This window comes from Podarcis muralis, chromosome 17 (genome assembly GCF_964188315.1).
Source record: "Podarcis muralis chromosome 17, rPodMur119.hap1.1, whole genome shotgun sequence".
Taxonomy (NCBI): Eukaryota; Metazoa; Chordata; class Lepidosauria; order Squamata; family Lacertidae; genus Podarcis; species Podarcis muralis.
In genome coordinates this window covers 5,266,618-5,288,573 of record NC_135671.1, presented here as the reverse complement: position 1 = coordinate 5,288,573, position 21,956 = coordinate 5,266,618, and the positions used below count along the sequence as shown (strand labels likewise).

The 21,956-nt window shown below is 45.9% G+C and overlaps 1 protein-coding gene and 1 long non-coding RNA gene across 2 annotated transcripts in view; both read right to left on the bottom strand.

Moving 5' to 3' along the window:
* GNE (glucosamine (UDP-N-acetyl)-2-epimerase/N-acetylmannosamine kinase) overlaps positions 1-12,284 on the bottom strand; it is a 37,942-nt gene extending 25,658 nt beyond the window's left edge. Inside the window, exon 1 of the mRNA XM_028712428.2 lies at positions 12,130-12,284. Coding sequence (XP_028568261.2) covers positions 12,130-12,183 — 54 coding nt within the window. The 5' untranslated portion in view covers positions 12,184-12,284. The remainder of the gene's footprint in view (positions 1-12,129) is intronic.
* LOC144325946 (uncharacterized) overlaps positions 1-21,956 on the bottom strand; it is a 351,581-nt gene that overhangs the window by 25,658 nt on the left and 303,967 nt on the right. The window lies entirely within an intron of this gene.

Sequence of the window (21,956 nt, the reverse complement as noted above, 5' to 3'; positions counted from 1 at the left end):
GTATTGTTGACGTCGTTCATTATTATCAGCGTTGTTGTTTTTCTGGAAAGAAATGTGGGGGAATTCACCAAATTTGCTTGTTTGTTTATTATGGGTCCAGTCGCAGTGCCACACAAACACACCCCGGCAGTGGCTAAGGAGCCATAGCTGTCAACTTATAGATTTGAAAATAAGGGACCAGCAACCTCGAAAATAAGGGATCAGCAGCCAAAATAAGGGATTTTGGCTTAGTTTATACAGAAATCCGGCAGTGATGGAGCCATGCTGCTTTGGCTGCCACTGACTCTGTTTTGCAGGGGGTTGGACTAGATGATCCTAAGGGTCTACAACTCCCACCAAAGAAGAGGGGCAGACAAAACTGAGATGGCAAAGCTTCCAGGCAGAATTAGAAACCAGGAAGAGGACCTCTTTCATAAAGAATGGGGGAAGTTTAGAATTTATTGGAAAAGCTATTGTAAAGAGTTAGATACATTTTACAAGAAAACTTGTAAAAATTTGAACTATGGATGGACAAATGATTTATAAAAATATGAGTTATGAAAGGGGTGTAGAGAGGGAAATCACTACATTAAGATGCTGCACTGGCTGGAGGGGATGCTAAGCAGCACGTTGGGGCTGCCGTCATCTTGGAGCGAGGAGTTCCATCGGCCCTTCCCCGCCCGAGAGAGGGAGGGAGAGAGACTCTCGCCCATGCCGCCCGCCAGCCCGGCATGAGGCGGTTGCGCTGCCGCCGCGGACGCTGAAGCGCCGCCCTTCTGCATCCCTCCCCATCCCCTCCTCTTCCTCCTCCCTCAGGCTGCCTCCTCAGCCGCTGCCGCCTCCGGCTTCCCCTGGCAGCGCGGCGGAAGTCTCGCAAGAGAGGGGCTGCCTGCCCACCCGCCACCACCCGTCTCCTCACGACGCGCCCCTGAGGGGGAAAAGGGAGAGACGGAGAAGCGGCAGCTCATGCACGCGTTCTCTCTCGCTCTCTCATGGCGGACCCCGATCCGCTGCTTCCCTCCCCAGCCGGGCGAGCATGAAACCCGGGAAATTTAAGGGGCATCATCAATCTGGGACAGCAGCAGGAAACGGCGCTGGGATAAGGGAGTTTCCCACCAAATAAGGGACGGTTGACAGCTATGCTAGGAGTCAACTCCTAGGGTCCATGGCGTCTCTGCGCCCCTCACAAAATATTTGAGGGGCCTGAACCCCACAAAGTTGATGGGCATTGCCATTCAAATACTGTAGTGTGTGCGCACCCCATCATGTGATCGATTATGCAGGGTGGAGCTTACTGTCCACCTGCCCCCCTTAATTTCTTTGGACTAGTTGGCACCCTTGAAAAGTAAGCTGTGGTTAATAAACTCAAGCAGACGATGGTCTGGGTTAGAAACGACCACAACTTTATTGATTACAGTTATGGGTGGATTTTTGGCTCAGGCAATGGGTATATATTGGTTCCAGCACCCCACCCCACCCCAACCAAAAAAAATATATTTAAAAAGGTAAGGAAACTCCATTCCTCCGATTTCCTGCTCAAAAAACACCCCTGATTATTATTATTTGTTATATTTATTAGTCACTTTTCCTTGCGAGGGCAACTCAATGTCACTTACAAAAACCCAACATAGTGTTATGAGTTTGTGGGTGCCAGACCCCTATAATCCCTGGATCCAGCAAGTGTTAAAAGATAGTTAAACCAGACTAGCTTCCTGTGAATGCTTGGGTGACAGGCCATTAAGAGAAGAAAAGATCAAGGGGTTTGGTGCAAGATGAGAAATGGGTGGGGGGCCCTCCCTCAACAAACAGATAAAGCCAGAGTTTAATGTCAGTGTTCGGAAACTCCCATTATTCTTTGCACATTTTGCAACGGAATTTCATTAGTGTGAGCAGTTTCTGAGCTCTGGGCCTCAGATTTCAGATTAAAACTACAGAGTGGAAAGAAAGGACCTTTTTCTGCCTCCCGACTTCCAGCTACTCTCTGAAGACTGGAGAAGAGACCCTCTTAAGCAGGAGTCAACAACCTCTTTCAGCTGTGGGCCGCTCAACCATCCCTCAGACCATGTGGTGGGCCAGACTATATTTTGAAGAAGAAAAGAGAACCAATTTCTATGACCCACAAATAACCCAGAGATGCATTTTAAATAAAAGGACACATTCTACTCATGTAAAAACACGCTGATTCCCAGACTGTCCACGGGCCGGATTGAGAAGGCGATTGGGTGGATCTGGCCCCTGGGCCTTAGGTTGCCTAAACCTGCTCTTAAGAATATTGGGGGAGAGGGCAGGGGAAGGACTAGACCATGTGAGAAATGAACATAATATTTTAGCTGCAGTTCCTGCATTTTCCGCTTTGTACTCTTATAAAAAAGTGTGCCTAGACATTCCATTGTTGCGCCCATAACCTAGGTTTAAGGTGCCATTTAGCTCCTAAGCTTTCATATCTCAGTTTCTAACACTGTTTAGCGATAGATATGAGGGAGAGTGATGTGACAGAGAAATGAGGCAGCAAGCTGGAAAGCCAGAGAGGCTCGAAATAAATAAATAAAAAGTATTCAGGCAGTTCTGCGAGTAAAGATGTAAAGGGTTGCTGCCTTGGTTGGATTTACTATTGAAAGAACTTGCATAAGGTTGGGCAGTCAGTGACTATAGATGTTCCTAGTGATCGTAATTTGTCTACCTGTACGTAGGGAATTCATTTTCCGGAGAAAATAAATAAAATTCCTCCAGGGGTTTACTAAAAGGTCAAGAAGAGAAAGAGTATGAACTGGCAAGATGGGACTGGGAAAAGGACTGGTGCCATATGGGACAGGAAGCATAATGCTTTGTGGTGATAGCCTTATTTCAGAATACACTTTGGAGCTGTCCTGTAGACATTGATAATAAAATTAGGGTGTTTATTTCCTTATTGTCTATATGTAATAGGTATATTTCAAGAGAAAAGGGAGAGCCTACGATAAGGTGCTTAATATAGCTTGGTTATCTCTTTAGGTTTTAGAAAGCAACAGTTCTTGTTAAATATTAATTCAGTGCACAAGGGCAAATGGATAAATGGTGCAATTTACACATGGTCAAAAGGTCAGCCAGTGAATTTAAATTCCAGGTACCTAAACAGCAGTTAAACACACTGTTGTCGCTTACAGAGGAGCATTTCCCATGTGAATAATGTTACACTCTCTTTGCATGCTACATTTGGAGCAACAGACTCACATGAATCCTTTCTGTGAGTGCAGGACATGGATAACTGTTGAGATACGTATATTTTTCTTGCTAATTTCTCTATAAAACATAGGGAGTTGGCATATTTTTTGCAATCACCATTCACAAAAGTGTTATGCATTTATGCAAGGCATTAGCAGTGTTTTGCCCAGAGGCGCATGTTTGCCTAACAAAGACCATACTTGAATAATTTGCACAAATGACAGTTAAGCTATGCATTTTGCAGAAGATCTGCTATTGATCTGGCAACCTGCTATTGCTTTTTATGATGTAGATGCAGCCAAGAGAAAGAGGTGGTTGTTTGATAATTTGAGTGGAAGGGGGGGGGGTCTTATTAACCCTTTCCTCCATGCTATTGTCCCTGCTTTAAATCGGGGGGGGGGGAGGTATTTGTGATCCACAGGGAGGAGGTATTATGCAGTACACCCTGTGTGAATTTTACGTCTTTTCAAATTATGACTAAAGTGCAAAATGCTGATTGTATGTATAAATGCAAAACTTTCCTGACAAATATATTTTCCCTCAGGCTCGACACCACGCCAGTAAAAATTCTGGTACATTGTCCATGTTACTTCAGACTCAGATTAGGTGGGTAAACGTTCTGTAATATAATGAATTTGCAAATGTATTTTTTAAGGCAGATACGGTTAACGTTCCTGTTTCAGCATTATTCATATGCAAGATTTGGGGATGCTCTAGAAGCATTGAATACACCACACGGTGCTTTTACAAAATGAATGAATCATCATATGTGCTTATTGCGCCAATCCTATGCATGATTACAGAAGCTCAAAGAGCCTTATCTCTCAGATAAATATGTATAGGCCTTCATCCTGAGAGTTCTGCAAACTAGAACGAACTATAGAAAGAAGTGCCCCTGCCAGACTGAAACACCTCCTCTCCTATTTTCGCTTCCTAAAATACACTTCACTCAAGGAGCTGCAGATTAAGATAACAACAGTCTGACTTCAGTGACAGAATGGCAAACTATTCCCTAGCACACAGCATGCTTTGCTTTAAGGCAGGGGTGGCCTTGTACAATCACAATTACCTCTAACCAAGCTTTGAAGGTCAGTTTGCAGTGTGCTTGCCTTTACATCAAGATATTCCTCAGAATACCTTTTTTTGGGTGTTCCTGCTAGCCTGTGAGCAGTGGCGTAGCGTGGGGGGTGCAGGGGGTGCCGGCCCCACCGGGCGCAACATCTGGGGGGCGCTCGCTCGCACTCGCAGCTCTCTGCCCCTACTAAAATCCACGGGTTAGGGGGCGCAAATTACTTGCCTTGCCCCGGGTGCTGACAACCCACGCTACGCCACTGCCTGTGAGTGGCTACCATGGGAAGGACCTTCTCTGTGGTGGCACTCTGACTGTGGCATGCATGCTCTTACCAGGGAGACTCACCCAATTCATACTCTGATGGAGTTTCAGCATCTTTTTTTTTTTTTAAATAATAATTAGGCTTTTCAATCTAATTTCTGCTGAATACTTTTATGCTGCTCTTTTAAAAACACAGCTTTTAAATTGTTTTTGGTTTTGTTCCCTTTTCTTTGTTGTAGGATAGAATATATGTCCCTAAAGTATATTTCAAAGCCAGCATCAAACTCTGGCTTAAAGCTAACCATAGGGAATGTTATTGCTAAGGTAAAAAGGTAAAGGTACCCCTGCCCGTACGGGCCAGTCTTGACAGACTCTGGGGTTGTGCGCCCATCTCACTCAAGAGGCTGGGGGCCAGCGCTGTCCGGAGACACTTCCAGGTCACGTGGCCAGCGTGACAAAGCTGCATCTGGCGAGCCAGCGCAGCACACGAAAACGCCGTTTACCTTCCCGCTAGTAAGCGGTCCCTATTTATCTACTTGCACCCGGGGGTGCTTTCGAACTGCTAGGTTGGCAGGCGCTGGGACCGAGCAGCGGGAGCGCACCCCGCCGCGGGGATTCGAACCGCCGACCTTTCGATCGGCAAGCCCTAGGCGCTGAGGCTTTTACCCACAGCGCCACCCGCGTCCCAATGTTATTGCTACTACAATGTTTTTCAGGTGTTAAAGCAGTTGTACGTTGGATCCCAAACACCTTGGTACTTGGATGTTTTGGCTCCCGAACGCCGCAAACCCAGAAGTGACTATTCCAGTTTGTGAACTATTTTTGGAAGCCAAATGTCCAGTGGGGCTTCCACGGCTTCCGATTGGCTGCAGGAGCATCCTGCAGCCAATCAGAAGCCTCACTTTGGTTTCCAAACATTCTGGAAGTTGAACGGACTTCCAGAATGGATTCCATTCGACTTCCAAGGTATGACTGTACCAAACTGTGGTTAAGTAGAAACAAACAAGCATGAATGAGCTCAGGCTCATAATCTCTCCTCCTACTACACTCACCAAGAGTAGCAATTTCTGTTCCAAGTTTGCAACCAGACACAGTTCTGCCACTTTATTCAAACAAGAATTTCAAAATATAATTTCAACATAATTTGTAACCCTAGTTTGCAAGATTTGGGTGAAATGGCAAAACTGGTGTGCCACAAACTGGAATAACAAGTATTTAATATTGGCATGGGGTGGGGACAAGGGACGAAGGGAGTGTTGTAGTCCTATGAATCTTATTGTTTCCCCCCATAACACTAAACAATGGCTTATGTAGCCCTTTGAGATACAATAGTAATCATGTAGCCGGGAGCAACAGAAGCTGGGGCAGTATGTCTTCTGATCATTTTCCCATTTGAAATTGCCACACACACTCTCTGCATGGGTTTGGCAGTAGTTCATGCTTGGAGATAAGGCTTTGCTACTGCCCAGTGTAATTCCACCAGAGCCAATTCAGGTGAACGTTTTTATATAGAGTCAGAAAGACATCTTCCCAGCAATTAGAGCTTTACTTTAAAATTGCGATGTTACAAAACCCCAGCAGTTGATTATATCAGCCATTAAATCTGCTCAATTTCTCACACCAAGTCAGCAAGTAGTTTATCTCTTCCCTAAGTCAATAAAATGAATATAACAGTATGTGAGGTGGCGATCTTTAATTTAGGATGTAGGAGACTTGAGAAGAGGATTCCAAGTACTTTTGTTACACATTATCTCTATTCCAGAGATAATTCCAGAGACATCACCTTGCCAACAAAGGTCCGTATAGTTAAAGCCATGGTTTTCCCAATAGTGATGTATGGAAGTGAGAGCTGGACGATAAAGAAGGCTGATCGCCGAAGAATTGATTCTTTTGAATTATGGTGCTGGAGGAGACTCTTGAGAGTCCCATGGACTGCAAGAAGATCAAACCTCTCCATTCTTAAGTAAATCAGCCCTGAGTGCTCACTGGAAGGACGGATCCTGAAGCTGAGGCTCCAATACTTTGGCCACCTCATGAGAAGAGAAGACTCCCTGGAAAAGACCCTGATGTTGGGAAAGATGGAGGGCACAAGGAGAAGGGGACGACAGAGGACGAGATAATTGGATAGTGTTCTCGAAGCTACCAGCATGAGTTTGACCAAACTGCGGGAGGCAGTGGAAGACTGGCGTGCTCTGGTCCAGGGGGTCACAAAGAGTCGGACACGACTAAACAACAACAACATCTCTATTCCTGCAGATATTTGTAACTGGAATTGTTTTTATGTTATTTAATATAACTTTTACATCAAAGACAACTCTACATGCTTTGCTTTTCAGGTATGTATTAGTCCCGCTAATGCAGTCTTATTGATCGATTAATGCAAAACTGTTCAGTATATGATTGCTGTGGTTTTGGTTATGTTTCTATTTCTGCTTATCTGCTTATTTTAGGCCTCAGTGTACATGTTAAAGTCATATTTGCTGTGGTTTGGTTGTGTTCATGTTTCTACTTATTGTCTGCTCATTTATTTGCTTAGGTAACTTAGAAGCTGTTATCCATTAAAACCAATCCCAGAGCAGAACACAGCATAAATTTATATAATACATAATAAAATCTCCAAGAATCAAATTACCACAACAATAAATCAACTTTGCCTAGGTCTTTATATCATTAAGCAAGCACAGGGTTAGCTTTCAACATTTTGATACCCTAGTCTGGGGTAGTCATTGTGCCTCCACAGTGGAACCTCGAGTTGCAGATATAATCCGTCCCAGAGGCACATCTGCAGCTCGAAGCGTTTGCATCCAGAAGCGCCACGTCTGCGCACACATGCAGCACGATTTAGTGCTTCTGTGCATGCGTGAGCTGTGAAACCCGGAAGTACCGTATTTTTTTGCTCTATAAGACTCACCTTTTCCCTCCTAAAAAGTAAGGGGAAATGTGTATGCATCTTATGGAGTGAATGCAGGCTGTGCAGCTATCACAGAAGCCAGAACAGCAAGAGGGATTGCTGCTTTCACTGCGCAGCAATCCCTCTTGCTGTTCTGGCTTCTGAGATTCAGATTTCCACCACCCCCTTGTTTTCCTCCTCCAAAAACTAGGTGCGTCTTGTGGTCTGCTGCATCTTATAGAGCAAAAAATACGGTAACTGTTCTGGTACTTTTGGGTTGCCGTGGGACGCAACTTGAAAAAACGTAACCTGAAGCGGATGCAAGATGAGATATGACTGTAGATGTTTTGGAGTACAACTAGTATCATCCTTGACCATTAGCCATGCTGGCTGGGGCTGATGAAAGTTTTAGTCCACAATTTCTGCAGGGTACCATGTTGACTACCTCTGACTTTGGCTACTGATGGCCAGACATGTGGCCGGGGAACCTGGATTCTTCCTGACAAAGCTGCTTGAGGGGTAAATCCTAACCATGAGAAGTTTGGAGGGTAGCAACATGAGAACGGGCCTTTTCTGTGGTGGCTCCCCATTCGTGGAATGCTCTCCCCAGGGATGCTCACCTGGTGCCTTTGTTACATATCTTTAGGTGCCAGGCAAAAACTGTTCCTCTTTAACTAGGCCTTTTACTTCAATTTCAGTAAAGCAGCAGGAATAAACAATGGTTCAAAGGTCTTAGGTGTTGACACTCTTTGCTTAGGAAGCCCCCTCTCCTTTTCATAAAGTTTAGTTAGCTTTGAAGTATAAACAAACCCTTGATTTTCAATGCTTAGTCAACTGACAGCTCCAGTAAGACCCCCTCTTTGCACCTCAGTGATTTTAAGCATCAACCCAACTCCTTGCAACTTAGGAATCTTTTGCCCAACATGAGCTCAAACCCACAACCCTGGGATTAAGAGCCTCATGCTCTACCCACTGAGCAACTCTCACTCCCAAGCAGGGAGCTTACGTCTCACAGAAGGCACAGATCTCTGATCCCAGACTTTGTGTTCCTTTACGCTTCAAGGACAGTACAACCACCCCTTCTCTTATTTTCTTTCTTTTTAGTGCACATTGTCTGTAGCACATTGCTGCGCTCCCTCTCCAGACTTTGGAGTTAGTTTAAGGACTCTTCTTTGCCCTTTAGAATCAAGCTGTGTATGCACTGTATGGTTATTTTCTGCCTGCAATAATTGTAAGCTTCCTGTTTGAAGCAGCACCCACATACTCTGCTAATATTTCTGTGTAATAAACCAACATTTTTCTACTTCCTCGTGTGATAAATTCTTTATTGGGCATGAGAGTTAAAGGTATACACACATTTTTAAATGAACGCACATACTGATCCCATGCAAAAGGTTCAAACCCTTTCAGAGCTGAATGTTAAATACACACGAGTGCTGTACATGCTGTGTAACAGTGCTTCTAGAAGTCTGTGCAGTGTACATTTCTTCCACAAATAACCCAGCCGCAGAAAGCTATGCTGCTGAGATTTGGGAGTAGGGCTTCTAGATTAGACAGCCTAACTTCCAGGTAGACTTGATCTCCAAAGTAATTCATGTCATGTTCTTGAAAAAAATATGCAGTGTGATCTGAAGCATGCTTGCTCAGAAGTGTGTTCCATTGAACTCACTGCCTGAACTTACTTTTGTGTTTATGGTTTTCGTCTTAAGGACACCCCTGGCATGCAGTCTCATCCCTAGCAAGTGGTCTCCCAAACCACTTTAGAAGAAAGCTTTTTTTACTCGGTGGGTTCTCAGTAAATGTCACCTATAACAGAGTCAGTGGCTTTGGCAAACCTGTAGAACAAGAAGTATAGAAAAGCCTGAATCTGCCCAGTGAGGGTGCACAAGACTTGTAATATTTGTAGAGCTAAGAAAAAGGGTGCAATGGATTCTAAAGGGGAAGGAGCTCTGTTTTATATGCAAAAAATAAATAAATAATGCTGTGAGGGCAGGGCAGAACTAATTTATTTTTGGCAGACACACCTGCTGCACCCCTGCCCCCTACCTTCCCTATGGCTCTAAGAATCATACTGTTCAATCTCACTCAGAAACTTCTACCTGAGTTCAGCTGAGTTTAGCATTGCATTATAAGAAGTGCAAAACCTGTAAAAACTGAGTCACTTCCCATTTTTGCAAAGTAAACCTAAGGCATTATCTTCCACTTGCATCAATGCTGCATTTGTTCCCTCTACACATCTCACAGCAACCTGGTCAGGTTTATCAGCAAATACATTTTAAAAATCCAGTTTTCATGGTTGCAAATTGTGGGTTCCCACCACAAAAGCAGCTTTCTTTCTGTCCAGCTTAGCAACCCTGATCCAAAACATAAGTGAGGCTTGTTTTTATATTGTGTGTACTATTAAGATTCAAGAATCCATGTAGTAATTACTATATATGCATAGTGGGTGGAAGGGGTCAATAGGTCACTTTGCCCCATGATGAGCACGTTTAATCACTTCCCATATCAATCCTCTATAAATTCATAATCTCAGCTATGTTGGCTAAGATTTTTCTCAACAGTTTGATTTCCAAAGCAAGACACCCGGGACGTTATGGGTCGTATTTGATGCAGCCCTATGCACTTTGCCTGGGCGGAACAAGTTCCACTTGTGCAATGGACTTTTCTGTGCTTTTCTTTCCCTGTGTGCCTCCTAAATCTGCTCTGGGAATTCCTCCAATTCTCCAGAGCAGGGATCACAGGGGTGGGAGTGCCACATGGTTGAAGACCACCCTGTGTTCACAGCAACAGTTACTTCAGTTAACTTGTACAATTTAAATCAAGCTCCTGTACTATTCATGCTGTGCCTTAGTAAAGGTAAAGGGACCCCTGACCATTAGGTCCAGTCATGGCCGACTCTGGGGTTGCGGTGCTCATCTCGCTTTATTGGCCGAGGGAGCCGGCGTACAGCTTCCAGGTCATGTGACCAGCATGACTAAGCCGCTTCTGGCGAACCAGAGCAGCGCATGGAAACGCCATTTACCTTCCCGCCGGAGCGGTACCTATTTATCTACTTGCACTTTGATGTGCTTTCAAACTGCTAGGTTGGCAGGAGCAGGGACCGAGCAACGGGAGCTCACCCTGTTGCGGGGATTCGAACCACTGACCTTCTGATTGGCAAGTCCTAGGCTCTGTGGTTTAACCCACAGTGCCACCCGTGTCCCATGCTGTGCATTACATGGTTACTTAAGACTTGATGGAAGAGCTATACCCCCAAGATCAGAGGGGTGCAATGCGAAGGATGTACACACATCTCTTTGCAGTACACAAGCCGTCTCCTCAAACACACGGCAGGGATTTTGCTCATTGTGCACAAACATTTGTCATTCTTTGAACGCAATCTCACAAGTACACATATAGATGCTATTCCAGACTTTCAATGAGTGTGTGAACCTGTAATGCACACATTTTTTAAAAAAGTCTGCTAAGTGCAGATTCTAATTCTATGCAATTTTCATCAGGGCTTTCTCCCAAGAAAACTTCTTATTTCTGAGTATTTATATGAAGGAACACTGGGCTTGATGACATGAAACATGTACCTCATTTCCATGCAAAGACTTCTAGAGGAAACATCTTGCAATAAAACAACAGGCACTCCCCCCAAACTTCCTGCTGCCCATCTCTGAAGACACAAAGCACTAGGAGCTTTAGGTCTCAGATAATTGCTTTTAAAATAACTGCTGCAGGGATTTCAAACTCTTGCTGTGCAACCCTATATGTATCTGTATCAGAAGGAAGTCCTGTTAAGTTCTGTGGGGCTCAGTCTCAGAGTTGCAGCCTCAGTACACACTGCCACAAACTAGAACACAGCAGGGATAGCAGCATAGCTTCCTTAGAGTAAGGGTAGCAATCGTGGCACAACTCAAATTAGAAAGTGCTTTAGTATATCAAGACTTGCATCTACAAGCTCTTGGTGGGGAGTTTTGACAAGATGTGAGAGAGGTTGCGACTGGGGTGGCCCAGGAACAGGAGGGCTCTTGTTGCTGAAACTAAACCTGCATGTGGGACCCTCCTCACAGCCCCTCTTAAAAGCGACCCGAAGGCTGGTGTATAAATTAAACCAGGCTTCCTCTGAGCTCAGCTCAGCTCTCTGTTCCCAGGAGATGAGAGTGCGCCTGAGCATGTGAAGAGTGCATTTCCTTTACACTCTGGGGAACACCCTCCCCCCAAACAATAACTTACTACTATTGAGTATCTGACCAGAATGGGAGTGGAAAGGGAGTAGGGCTTGTCTCTCAGACGTTTCCAGACAGTCTCTGCCCCTCTGTCTGGAAACGAGCTAACGGCAATCGCTGGCCAGTCATAACATTTCTCCGTCGCCGGAGAATGGATCTTCCCCCTTGCCCGGAGGAAATGCAGGGCAGAAGCGGACTCGGTGCATCAATTGTAGCTGGGAGAGAGACCCATCTCTGTGTGTTTTGTATGCATGCACCGGTCCAATTCTGTTCTGAGCTGTGCGGGGTCCCTATCCTACAAAGGTGCGGGTGGCTTAAGGCACAAAAGGCGAGGATGGAAGGGACCCCCCCAAACACACATAAAAACGCCTCCCCCACGTCCCCCATTCGTCGCAACAAACCCTTTCGCTTTCTCCATTGCCTTCCAAAGGCGCTCTCTCTGTGTCTGTCTCCCCCCCTCCTCCCGCCCGCAGTTCCCGAAACAAAAGGCTCTCTGTCGAGATCTCGCTTACATGGGGACCGAGGGGGATCTGCTGCTCCCGGCGAAGGCGCACGTTGCTCCCCATCCTGTAGAGGATCTCAGCTTCTGGGCGTCCTCCTGCTGTTCTAGCGGGCGAAGCAACTCTTGGCTTTCCCCGGGAGATGCTCTGATGGGCACCTGAATTCCATTCTCCACTTGAAGCCCTGCCCCCTTCGAAAGTCATTCAGAGAGAGAGAGAGATCTGACTCATTCATATGCTCGCTCCTTCCTTCGTAGCAACCAGGATGTCAGCTGAGCCTCTTTTCCAGATGAAAACATAAGAGTTTTCCTATTCCCCTAAAAGCAGCCAATGGAATTGTTCCTGAGTCTTCCTATTACCTTTGCCAGTCTCCATCTTGAAGCACAGAGGCCCCCTTTTAAGCGCAAAGGCGCTTTACATGACAAGACCTTTACAACAACCCTGTAGTGAAGGTTGCCGTTAGCCATAGCCCCATATGGGAGAGGGGAGATCCTGATGTCACATATAATCCAAGGCAGAAACTAGAATCGAACTCAGAACTTCCTGGGAGAGTTCAGTCATGCTGGCCACATGACCCGGAAGCTGTACGCCGGCTCCCTCGGCCAATAAAGCGAGATGAGCGCTGCAACCCCAGAGTTGGCCACGACTGGACCTAATGGTCAGGGGTCCCTTTACGTTTACCTTTACCTTACCATGAATGAAAGGGTGAGCTAGGAAAGTCTCCACCCATTTTCAAAATCCATTAGCTGGCCTTAGGCAAATGTCCCCTGGCCTCGCATCGGCAATGGTAGGATAATCTGGCCTACAATTCACGGTTCATCATCATCAATGATTTATTTGTATGCTGCCTTTCCATCATTAAAATCATGTTCGAGGCAGCTTACAACATGAGAAGATTTTCATAATTGCAAAAGAAGTCATAAACAATAAATAAAACACACCAAAAAGTACATGACCAAACTGAACAATTTCCACACAAAGCATAATAAGATCTAAAACTAAAGGTACAAATAATAATAATAATATCAGCACACACACACACATACACCTTTTCCAAGGGGCCTAGGTAAAAGTCAGATCTAGCAGAATTAAGACAGATCCTCCTAAACTGCCACGATTTGATGGAGCGTTCATCCCCCCAAAAAACATCAGCAAAGTAAAGCCTACACTGATGTACTGCACAAAAAAGCATATGTTTTGACCTATGATTTGATGGTAGTTTGTATTTTAAAAGAGAGGATTAATAAAGACCAGTGCTTGGGATCAATGTCTTTGTACCATAGCAGTGCTGGAAAGCACTAAGATGTGTGGTATTTACTGTTTGGTTAATACAGTACAGACAGATAGATGTAATCTGTGATTTGATGGTGGTCAGATAAGGAGAGAGAAACGCATGAAAAAAATACTTAGTTTCAAGAGGGTCTGTTTTATTGGCTCCAACTTGTATCTTTGTGTGCATTGTGAACACACATACACACACACACACACACACACACAGAGAGAGAGAGAGAGAGAGAGAGAGAGAGAGAGAGAGAGACATTTTCCCCACAGACACCACATTGGTGACCCTTGCTCTAGAGTTCATCTCTAGATAAAGGTTTCACTCTAGGTCAACGTTTCCTGATTTGATGCTCCTCAGGTGTTTTGGACTTCAGCTTAGCCCCAGCCGGCACAGATTGGGGAAAGAATGCTGCATATGTGCTCTTCATGTGCAAATGCAGCCATGTGCAAGCTGGCTTCTTGCAAGGTAAACTGCGGCTAACACAATCCCCATGTGTTGGATTCGGCCACAGTGGAAGGTGCAGCGAAACACTGGTAGGAGAGGCAGTGAGAGCGGTGTGTGGGTACCACTGCCCACCTGTGCTAGGTAAGAGCCATAGAGAAAGGGGTGATGAAGTCCTCATTTCTAACACTCCACACTCTCCAGGATAAGGACCCCGCCTCACAGGACTGGTTTCCTCTCCCATCCTTTGCCTTGGGGCTTAAGGACTGAAATTTCCCTGTCATTTCATCTCATCCTGTTTTCACTGTCACTGTGATATGCTACAGAGAGTCACTGAGATAAAGAATGATCCAGGGCAGGGGTCTGCAACCCGCGGCTCCGGAGCCGCATGTGGCTCTTTTACACCTTTGCCGCGGCTCCAGGGCGGATACTAGCGAGGGGAGGAGGCGCACTGTGCGCCCTGACACTCCCCACTGTGGCGGGCGCTGTACTGGCTGTGACATCGCATGGGGGCGGTGCGTGTGTTAGTCACGCACCGTCCCGACGTCACCTTCCCGCCCACCCGCCCGCTACATTGTAAGGGGCATGTACGCTGGTCACTGCATTGAAAGGGGGCAGTATGCTGGTCACTGTTTGATGGGGAGTGAAGAACACACACACACAAAAAGGTAACTTGTTGATTTAACGTTTATTTCTTTGAGGAGGAGTAATTCTGAGGGGTCAAACAAAGAAATAATAAAAAAAAGTGACGAAAAAGTTATTTTTATAATGACGAGTTTTGCGGCTCCCAGTTTTTTTTTCTTCGGAAGCGGGTCCAAGTGGCTCTTTTTGTCTTAAAGGTTGCAGACCCCTGACCCAGGGGAAAGACAATCACTCCCGAAAGTGTGTCACTTAAACATACACACACCCTCTGACCTGGGACGAGGTAGCCCTGATCTGTCAGGCTTTCTCATGAAGGTGTGTGCACAGTTGCCCAAGAGGTCCTGTTTGCCACTTCTTGGCAGTGGAATCCTGTGGGAACCTGGAAAGTGATGGATCCTAGAAGAGACTGGGTCCTGGATAAAATAGCTCCCCACCACCCTATGCTTGCTTGTGATTATGTTCCCCATTTGGACAAAGCATCAGAGCTTGCATGGAGTCTTGCCAGCTCAGTTCTACAAGATCAGATCACTGATTTACAAGGCTTCTCTCCTATACATCCAGTCACGCTGTTAATATGTCATGATTATTTAGTTGCTCTATGCAGATTCAAGCTTATCACCAAAGATGTATTAGCGCATTGGTTCAAACTGCCTCTAGATCTTCCTCCAGGCTGCAATAATTGCGATGATGAAGGGTTTCTGAAGTTGTATGTCTTCGGCGCAATGTAGCAAGGGTGGGGTGGGGGACTAATATTTTCCCAAACTGTCTTGCAGTCATTTATTATTTGGAGGTCATAGGGAGTTCACCAGAGAGCTGCTCTTCCACTGCTATAATGAGTTGCCTCCTCTAGTAGCTCCAGGCAATAACTCCAGAATGACCTAGATGAAAATTCATTCATCTGCCATTATTGCTTACTTTCCACTCCTTCATCTGGACATACTCTGGATGCCATCATCTGTAGTTGGTGCCTCCTTCTTTTGAGAACATACAAAGAGCTGTAGAATTTGGTGAACTGAGACCTTGCTCACATTTCTATGAACCTCTGTGTGCTTGGTAGTACAAAGGCAGTTCTAGCGCAACCTAGTTATTACCTTGGTTACTCATTAGGCTGGGAAGGGGGTGGCATAAAACTGCTATGAGCTACCCACCCAAAACAACAATTCTGTGCTATGATCAGAGCTGTAGTTTCGTGACAAGGCATAAAAGCTGCAGAATTTACTGGCCACAGACTCCGGCTCCCCAAGAATATTTCATTTAAAGAACAAGCAAATTCAAGTTCCTAGTCGTTATGGCTGTGAAGACAATGTTTATGTGTGGGGGCAAAGCCTCCTGGAATTTCAGAAGCCAGATGAGTTGGTGAGTGAGAGGGCAGGCTGTCCAAGCCAGCTCTTTACTCCACCCCCATTATTAGTAAAAGCACAATACATCATGCTCAAAACTTTTTAAAAATTGCAGGTAATGAAACATGAGTGACATTATGCAAATTTCACTTTTAATTATGACTGTCTCTTAGTAGCAGATCCTCACTTATCTTGGTACCTTTGCATACAGAGTATCCACAGCAATGGTGGTGCCCATACAAGAGAAGCATGCTAGGAAATATACTAGTCTTGTAGCATTCATTCATGCAGAAATATGCATTCACAAGTACATGCCCTCCTGATAGGTTTTAAACAACCTGAACAAATTTTGTACAGTATGTGTTCCTGGAGGCAAAGATACTTGTTTAGTTCATTCTAGCCAATGAACCATTCTAAATTTGCATTTATTGGCTCATTCCTAGAGAGTCTACAGGCCTGATGCAGTGGAAAAATATATGTCATTTCTATAAGTCTTGATACACTGGTTTTTGCTCAATGCAAACTGGCTTCAGGCTTTCATCTGAGCTGGTATGTTATCCCTTACACACATCAGTCTTTATTTTGTGTTTTGTTGATATGTTCTGCTTAGCAACAATCCCAATAAATTGGTATCAACTTTCCTCTTCTTTGGGAAAATCACTTCCTTGGGGAGATATTTTGTCAAATGGAAATGAACGTACATGATTACCTTCTACTTCTCGCAATGGCTTGTCCATTCCATCAAAGTGTTAAACCAGCTGTTTTGAGAGCCTTCCATCTTGTACAGAAAATTCATTGGGAGGAAATCCTTTGATCATACAGCCAACACATTAAGGGAAATTACTGCAGCTCATCCAGCTGACTGGGGATCTTGCTAACTTTGGCTGATCATAAATTGGCACAGAATACTCAGGCACAGTATTCCTTACAGTTGGTTTTGCCAGAGTCCTAGAAGCCAATTTCGCCCCCTTCTCACTGCATTTTGGGGCAATGCAGAACAAATCTTTGCTCTCTTCTATGTGACAGCCCCGCCATCTGCCCCCCACCTGCTGAACTCCTGTCATTAACATAAAGGTAAAGGTACCCCTGACCATTAGGTCCAGTCGTGACCAACTCTGTGGTTGCGGCGCTCATCTCGCTTTATTGGCCGAGGGAGCTGGTGTACAGCTTCCGGGTCATGTGGCCAGCATGACTAAGCTGCTTCTGGTGAATCAGAGCAGTGCACAGAAACGCCGTTTACCTTCCCACCGGAGCAGTACCTATTTATCTACTTGCACTTTGACGTGCTTTTGAACTTCTAGGCTGGCAGGAGCAGGGACTGAACAACGGGAGCTCACCCCATAGCGGGGATTCGAACCACTGACCTTCTGATTGACAAGTCCTAGGCTCTGTGGTTTAACCCACAGAGCCACCTGCTCTTTTTCTTTATCACCCACCTGGAAATATACTTTGCCCCTGACAGTACCCCCCCCCCCCCGAAATTGTTTTATGGCGCTGTCACTGAGTCACAGTAACGCTACAACACTCGTGAAGAAAATAGAAGGGTAAGTATATTCTCTCTCTCTCTCTCTCTCTCTCTCTTTCTCTCTCTCTCTCACACACACACACACACACAGTCTTTCAGCATGAGTTAAGGCCTTTAGTTCATATGTGACCCACACAAGAGAATCAATGAAAATGGCTCTGCTTCAAAAAAGTTGAACTTTTAAATTTGCACGTATCCTGGCCTGCTCATAGTAGTAACACTCTGCTCTAACGTGACACTCCTGTGACTAGAAAAGTAAGATGTTTGCACAAGGCTATTGAGACTCTGGGTAAAGCAGAAAATGGAATGTGAACTTCCTGTGATACAGATCTATTTGCTCTGGGGCAAGATGGACAAAGCAAGTATTTTTACAACAGGGTCAGAAAGCGCGTCATATGGGAGCACTTCCTTGAAGGGAACTTGGACCACTCGTTTTTCTTGTTTGCGGGTTCTACTTGCATTCCTTCCTCCTCGTTTAGCCTGCATTGCCAGCTGCCAGTCCTCTCCCCTTGGCTGTGTCCACCCATTTTAACTCCTCATAGCCTGAAATCTGCTGAGGGGAGCATACAGGACTCCGTAGAAGGGAGTGTCGCTGCAGGACATTCATCCTGCCTAGTTGACTCTCTGTTGCTTGGAGAGATGCTTGACACATCAGACAATGTGAGATGGTGGAATTTTGAGATGTACCACTTTGTTTGACTGTGTGTGCATCTCCTCTGTCTTTATGGAATAAGGAGACCAGTCCACAACTGAATCAGGCCTCTTGATCTTAGTGTTTTCTACCTTCCTTGTGGTGTATGGGGTGTTAGATGAGTGGTAGTACCTCTGGGGTAGTATGTCCACTTTAAGTCCCCACCCCACACTCAGCTCTTACCTGTGGCTCCTAGAAGCTGTCAGCATCCGACAGCAACCACACTCCCAGGAAATGGCTTCGACTAGCCAGCTAAACCAGGTGAGGATAGCCAATGGGTCTCAAACCCTGGGTGAGTTAGGGGCTTCCCCTGCATGCAAGGCAGGCTCTGGAGGGCTGAATGGATGAGATCAAAAGTGGATCCAACAGTCAAGAAGGTGGTTCCTGTATGTGCTGTAGAGGGAAGTGAGGAGCAGATGGGGCTCATCAACCTGGGAAGGTAGCCCACCTAGGAGAAGGAAAACTGATCCAAACCTCCACTGCCTTGCAGGATATCTTCAGGAGAAGAAAAAGCTAAGGAGTAAAGCAGGGGTCCATGAGAAGAGAAGACTCCCTGGAAAAGACCCTGATGTTGGGAAAGATGGAGGGCGCAAGGAGAAGGGGATGACAGAGGATGAGATGGTTGGACGGTGTTCTTGAAGCTACCAGCATGAGTTTGACCAAACTGCGGGAGGCAGTGGAAGACAGGAGGGCCTGGCGTGCTCTGGTCCAGGGGGTCACGAAGAGTCAGACACGACTAAACGACTAAACAACAACAACAAAAGCAGGAGTCAGCAACCCATGGAGCCCAAGAAAGTAAAATCTCTCACTGCCGCCATTTCTTCCCCTTCTATTTGCCAAGAGGTGATGGGACCAGTGGTCATGATTTGGGTTTTTTTTAATGTTGAGCTTCAGACCATATTTTGCACTCTCCTCTTTCACCCTAATTAAAAGGTTCTTTAATTCCTCCTCACTTTCTGCCATCAAGGTTGTGTCATCTGCGTATCTGAGGTTGTTGATATTTCTTCTGGCAATCTTAATTCCGGCTTGGGATTCATCCAGCCCAGCCTTTCGCAAGATGAATTCTGCATATAAGTTAAATAAGCAGGAAGACAATATACAGCCTTGTCGTACTCCTTTCCCAATTTTGAACCAATCAGTTGTTCCATATCCAGTTCTAACTGTAGCTTCTTGTCCCACATAGAGATTTCTCAGGAGAGAAATTTCTCAGGACTTCAGGATACCGGTTGCTAGAAACTGCAGGAGGGGAGAGTGTTGTTGGGCTCAGTCCCACTTGGGGGCTTCCCATCGGCATCTGGTTGACCAGTATCAGAGCAGGATGCTATGCTAGACTAGACTGGCCATTGGCCTGACCTAGCAAGCTCCAATTATGTAGAATCTCAACTGGCAGGGCAAGCTCAATACATTTTGCTGCCTGGTGCGAAGGACAAGATGGCACCCTCTCCCACAGCACATACAGAAGCCAATTTAACTGGTAGTTGAATCTTATTGCAATCGAGGGCAGTAGGGTACAGAACAGGCCACGTGGCACTTACAGCTCTGTCCCCTCCCTGCACCTCAGCACCTGCCATCTGAGGCAGCTGCTTCATTTTGCCTCATTCTAGGGCCGGCCCTGTCGGCTGGTAACTCCTAATTTGTATGTTTTGAAAAAGAACAGCTGATGTACTATGAGAAATAAATTAAAGAATGAAAGGCTTCTGTGCATCCCAAGCATCCACAGATAGTGGAGGCTGCCCTCTACGCCCCTATATGATTTACTGATTCGCTGGTGCCTCCTTCTAGTCAACAACTTTCTTTAGGATTGACAGGCATTTAGCTTCCATTCACTTGGGCTGGAAAGGCTGTAGTTTTCCACCCCGCCGGTTCCATTTCTCCCTCTCAGTGTGACCAAGTTTGAAAATCCCTATATGTTTCCTTACGTGGGCTGAGGAAAAGCTTACATTATTATTATAACCTGCAGTCATTTGCAATGAGCGAAACTCCAAATTCATTCATACAGAAATGTTCTTTCATCTCGGGGGAACTTTGCATAGGGCTTCTTTGTAGCAGGCGATTCGTGCATACGTGTATTCCCCGTTGTGCAGTCATTTATTTAAGCAAGAGGCACTAATCCTGCACACAAAACACCCAGAGCCAAGGATAAAATCTGCTCGCCTAATTTGAAACTCATTTAGGCAACATCTGAACGTGTTGTACGCTTGGAATTGCCTAACACAATGGAGTTCGGGAAAGGTTCACAACCCTAATGATTTTTATGATGACTATAGTTACCTTTGGTTGGAATTCCTGGCACGCAGGCAGGCACAGTAATGGAGAAAGTAAATGCGGGTTTGCCCAGATGTCAAGATAAAGGCAAGAGCCTTGTGGAGTGGCTGGGAGCAAAAAGAAGTTCTGTGTCACCTTGTGGCTTCTGACTTCAGCTTCAGTTGGTAGAGCAACCATCCAATGTTTAAAGGGTCACTCCCGTACTCATCCTAGGCTATAGGTGAGGAAGCTTGCTTTGGCGCATAGACCCTCTTTGATGGATGGGGTGTCAGTCAATTCATCAGCGAGGGCAAATTTGGATCAGTGAGACTGAGAGCAACGGGCGCACTTTATTGTGAAGCCTGTTTTGGTTCTGGTGTGTCACTGCAATAGGAATTGAAAAAGAAAATCTTGACTGCAATCTTTCCTATTTATCATGAGCAGTAGTTTGCATGCATGTGTTTTTGGTTAGTGGTAATTTCACACTTAGGGACGCGGGTGGCGCTGTGGGTAAAAGCCTCAGCGCCTAGGGCTTGCCGATCGAAAGGTCGGCAGTTCGAATCCCCGCGGCGGGGTGCACTCCCGTTGTTCAGTCCCAGCGCCTGCCAACCTAGCAGTTCGAAAGCACTCCCGGGTGCAAGTAGATAAATAGGGACCGCTTACTAGCGGGAAGGTAAACGGCGTTCCGTGTGCGGCTCTGGCTCGCCAGAGCAGCGATGTCACGCTGGCCACGTGACCCGGAAGTGTCTCCGGACAGCGCTGGCCCCCGGCCTCTTGAGTGAGATGGGCGCACAACCCTAGAGTCTGTCAAGACTGGCCCGTACGGGCAGGGGTACCTTTACCTTTACCTTTAATTTCACACTTGAGTACAGTAACCTCCAAAAAGTACCTCTCTTAAGATTTTGGAGATACGTTAAATGAATAATAATAATTTATCTATATGTTGGGGGGGGGGGTTAAGATGCTTCATATACATTATCCTTACAATTGTCACAACAGCCCTGTAAGATAAGGCACTGTTATTTCCCATGGTGGAATTTGGATTCCAGTGTTCTGCACCAGACAAAACTTTCAAAGCTACCATCGGGGACAGTCCTGCACTGAGCATATGACAATATAAAGTAAAGGTAAAGGTACCCCTGCCCGTACGGGCCAGTCTTGCCAGACTCTAGGGTTGTGCGCTCATCTCACTCTATAGGCCGGGGGCCAGCGCTGTCCGGAGACACTTCCGGGTCACGTGGCCAGCGTGACAAGCTGCATCTGGCGAGCCAGCGCAGCACACGGAAACGCCGTTTACCTTCCCGCTAGTAAGCGGTCCCTATTTATCTACTTGCACCCGGGGGTGCTTTCGAACTGCTAGGTTGGCAGGCGCTGGGACCGAGCAACGGGAGCGCACCCCGCCGTGGGGATTCGAACCGCCAACCTTTCGATCGGCAAGCCCTAGGCACTGAGGCTTTTACCCACAGCGCCACCCGCGTCCCTATATGACAATATATCTAGCCCCAAAGTGACCAAGCCATGTAGGATAGTCAGATGTGTGAGCAAAAGCCTGCAAATACGATCATGCGACTTCTGCACGATATGCCCATTAATTTAAATTTAATGCATTAATTAATCAATCAGTCACTCCAAAGGCTCTTGATTATGCTGATGGAGAATCATACTTCATTTCGT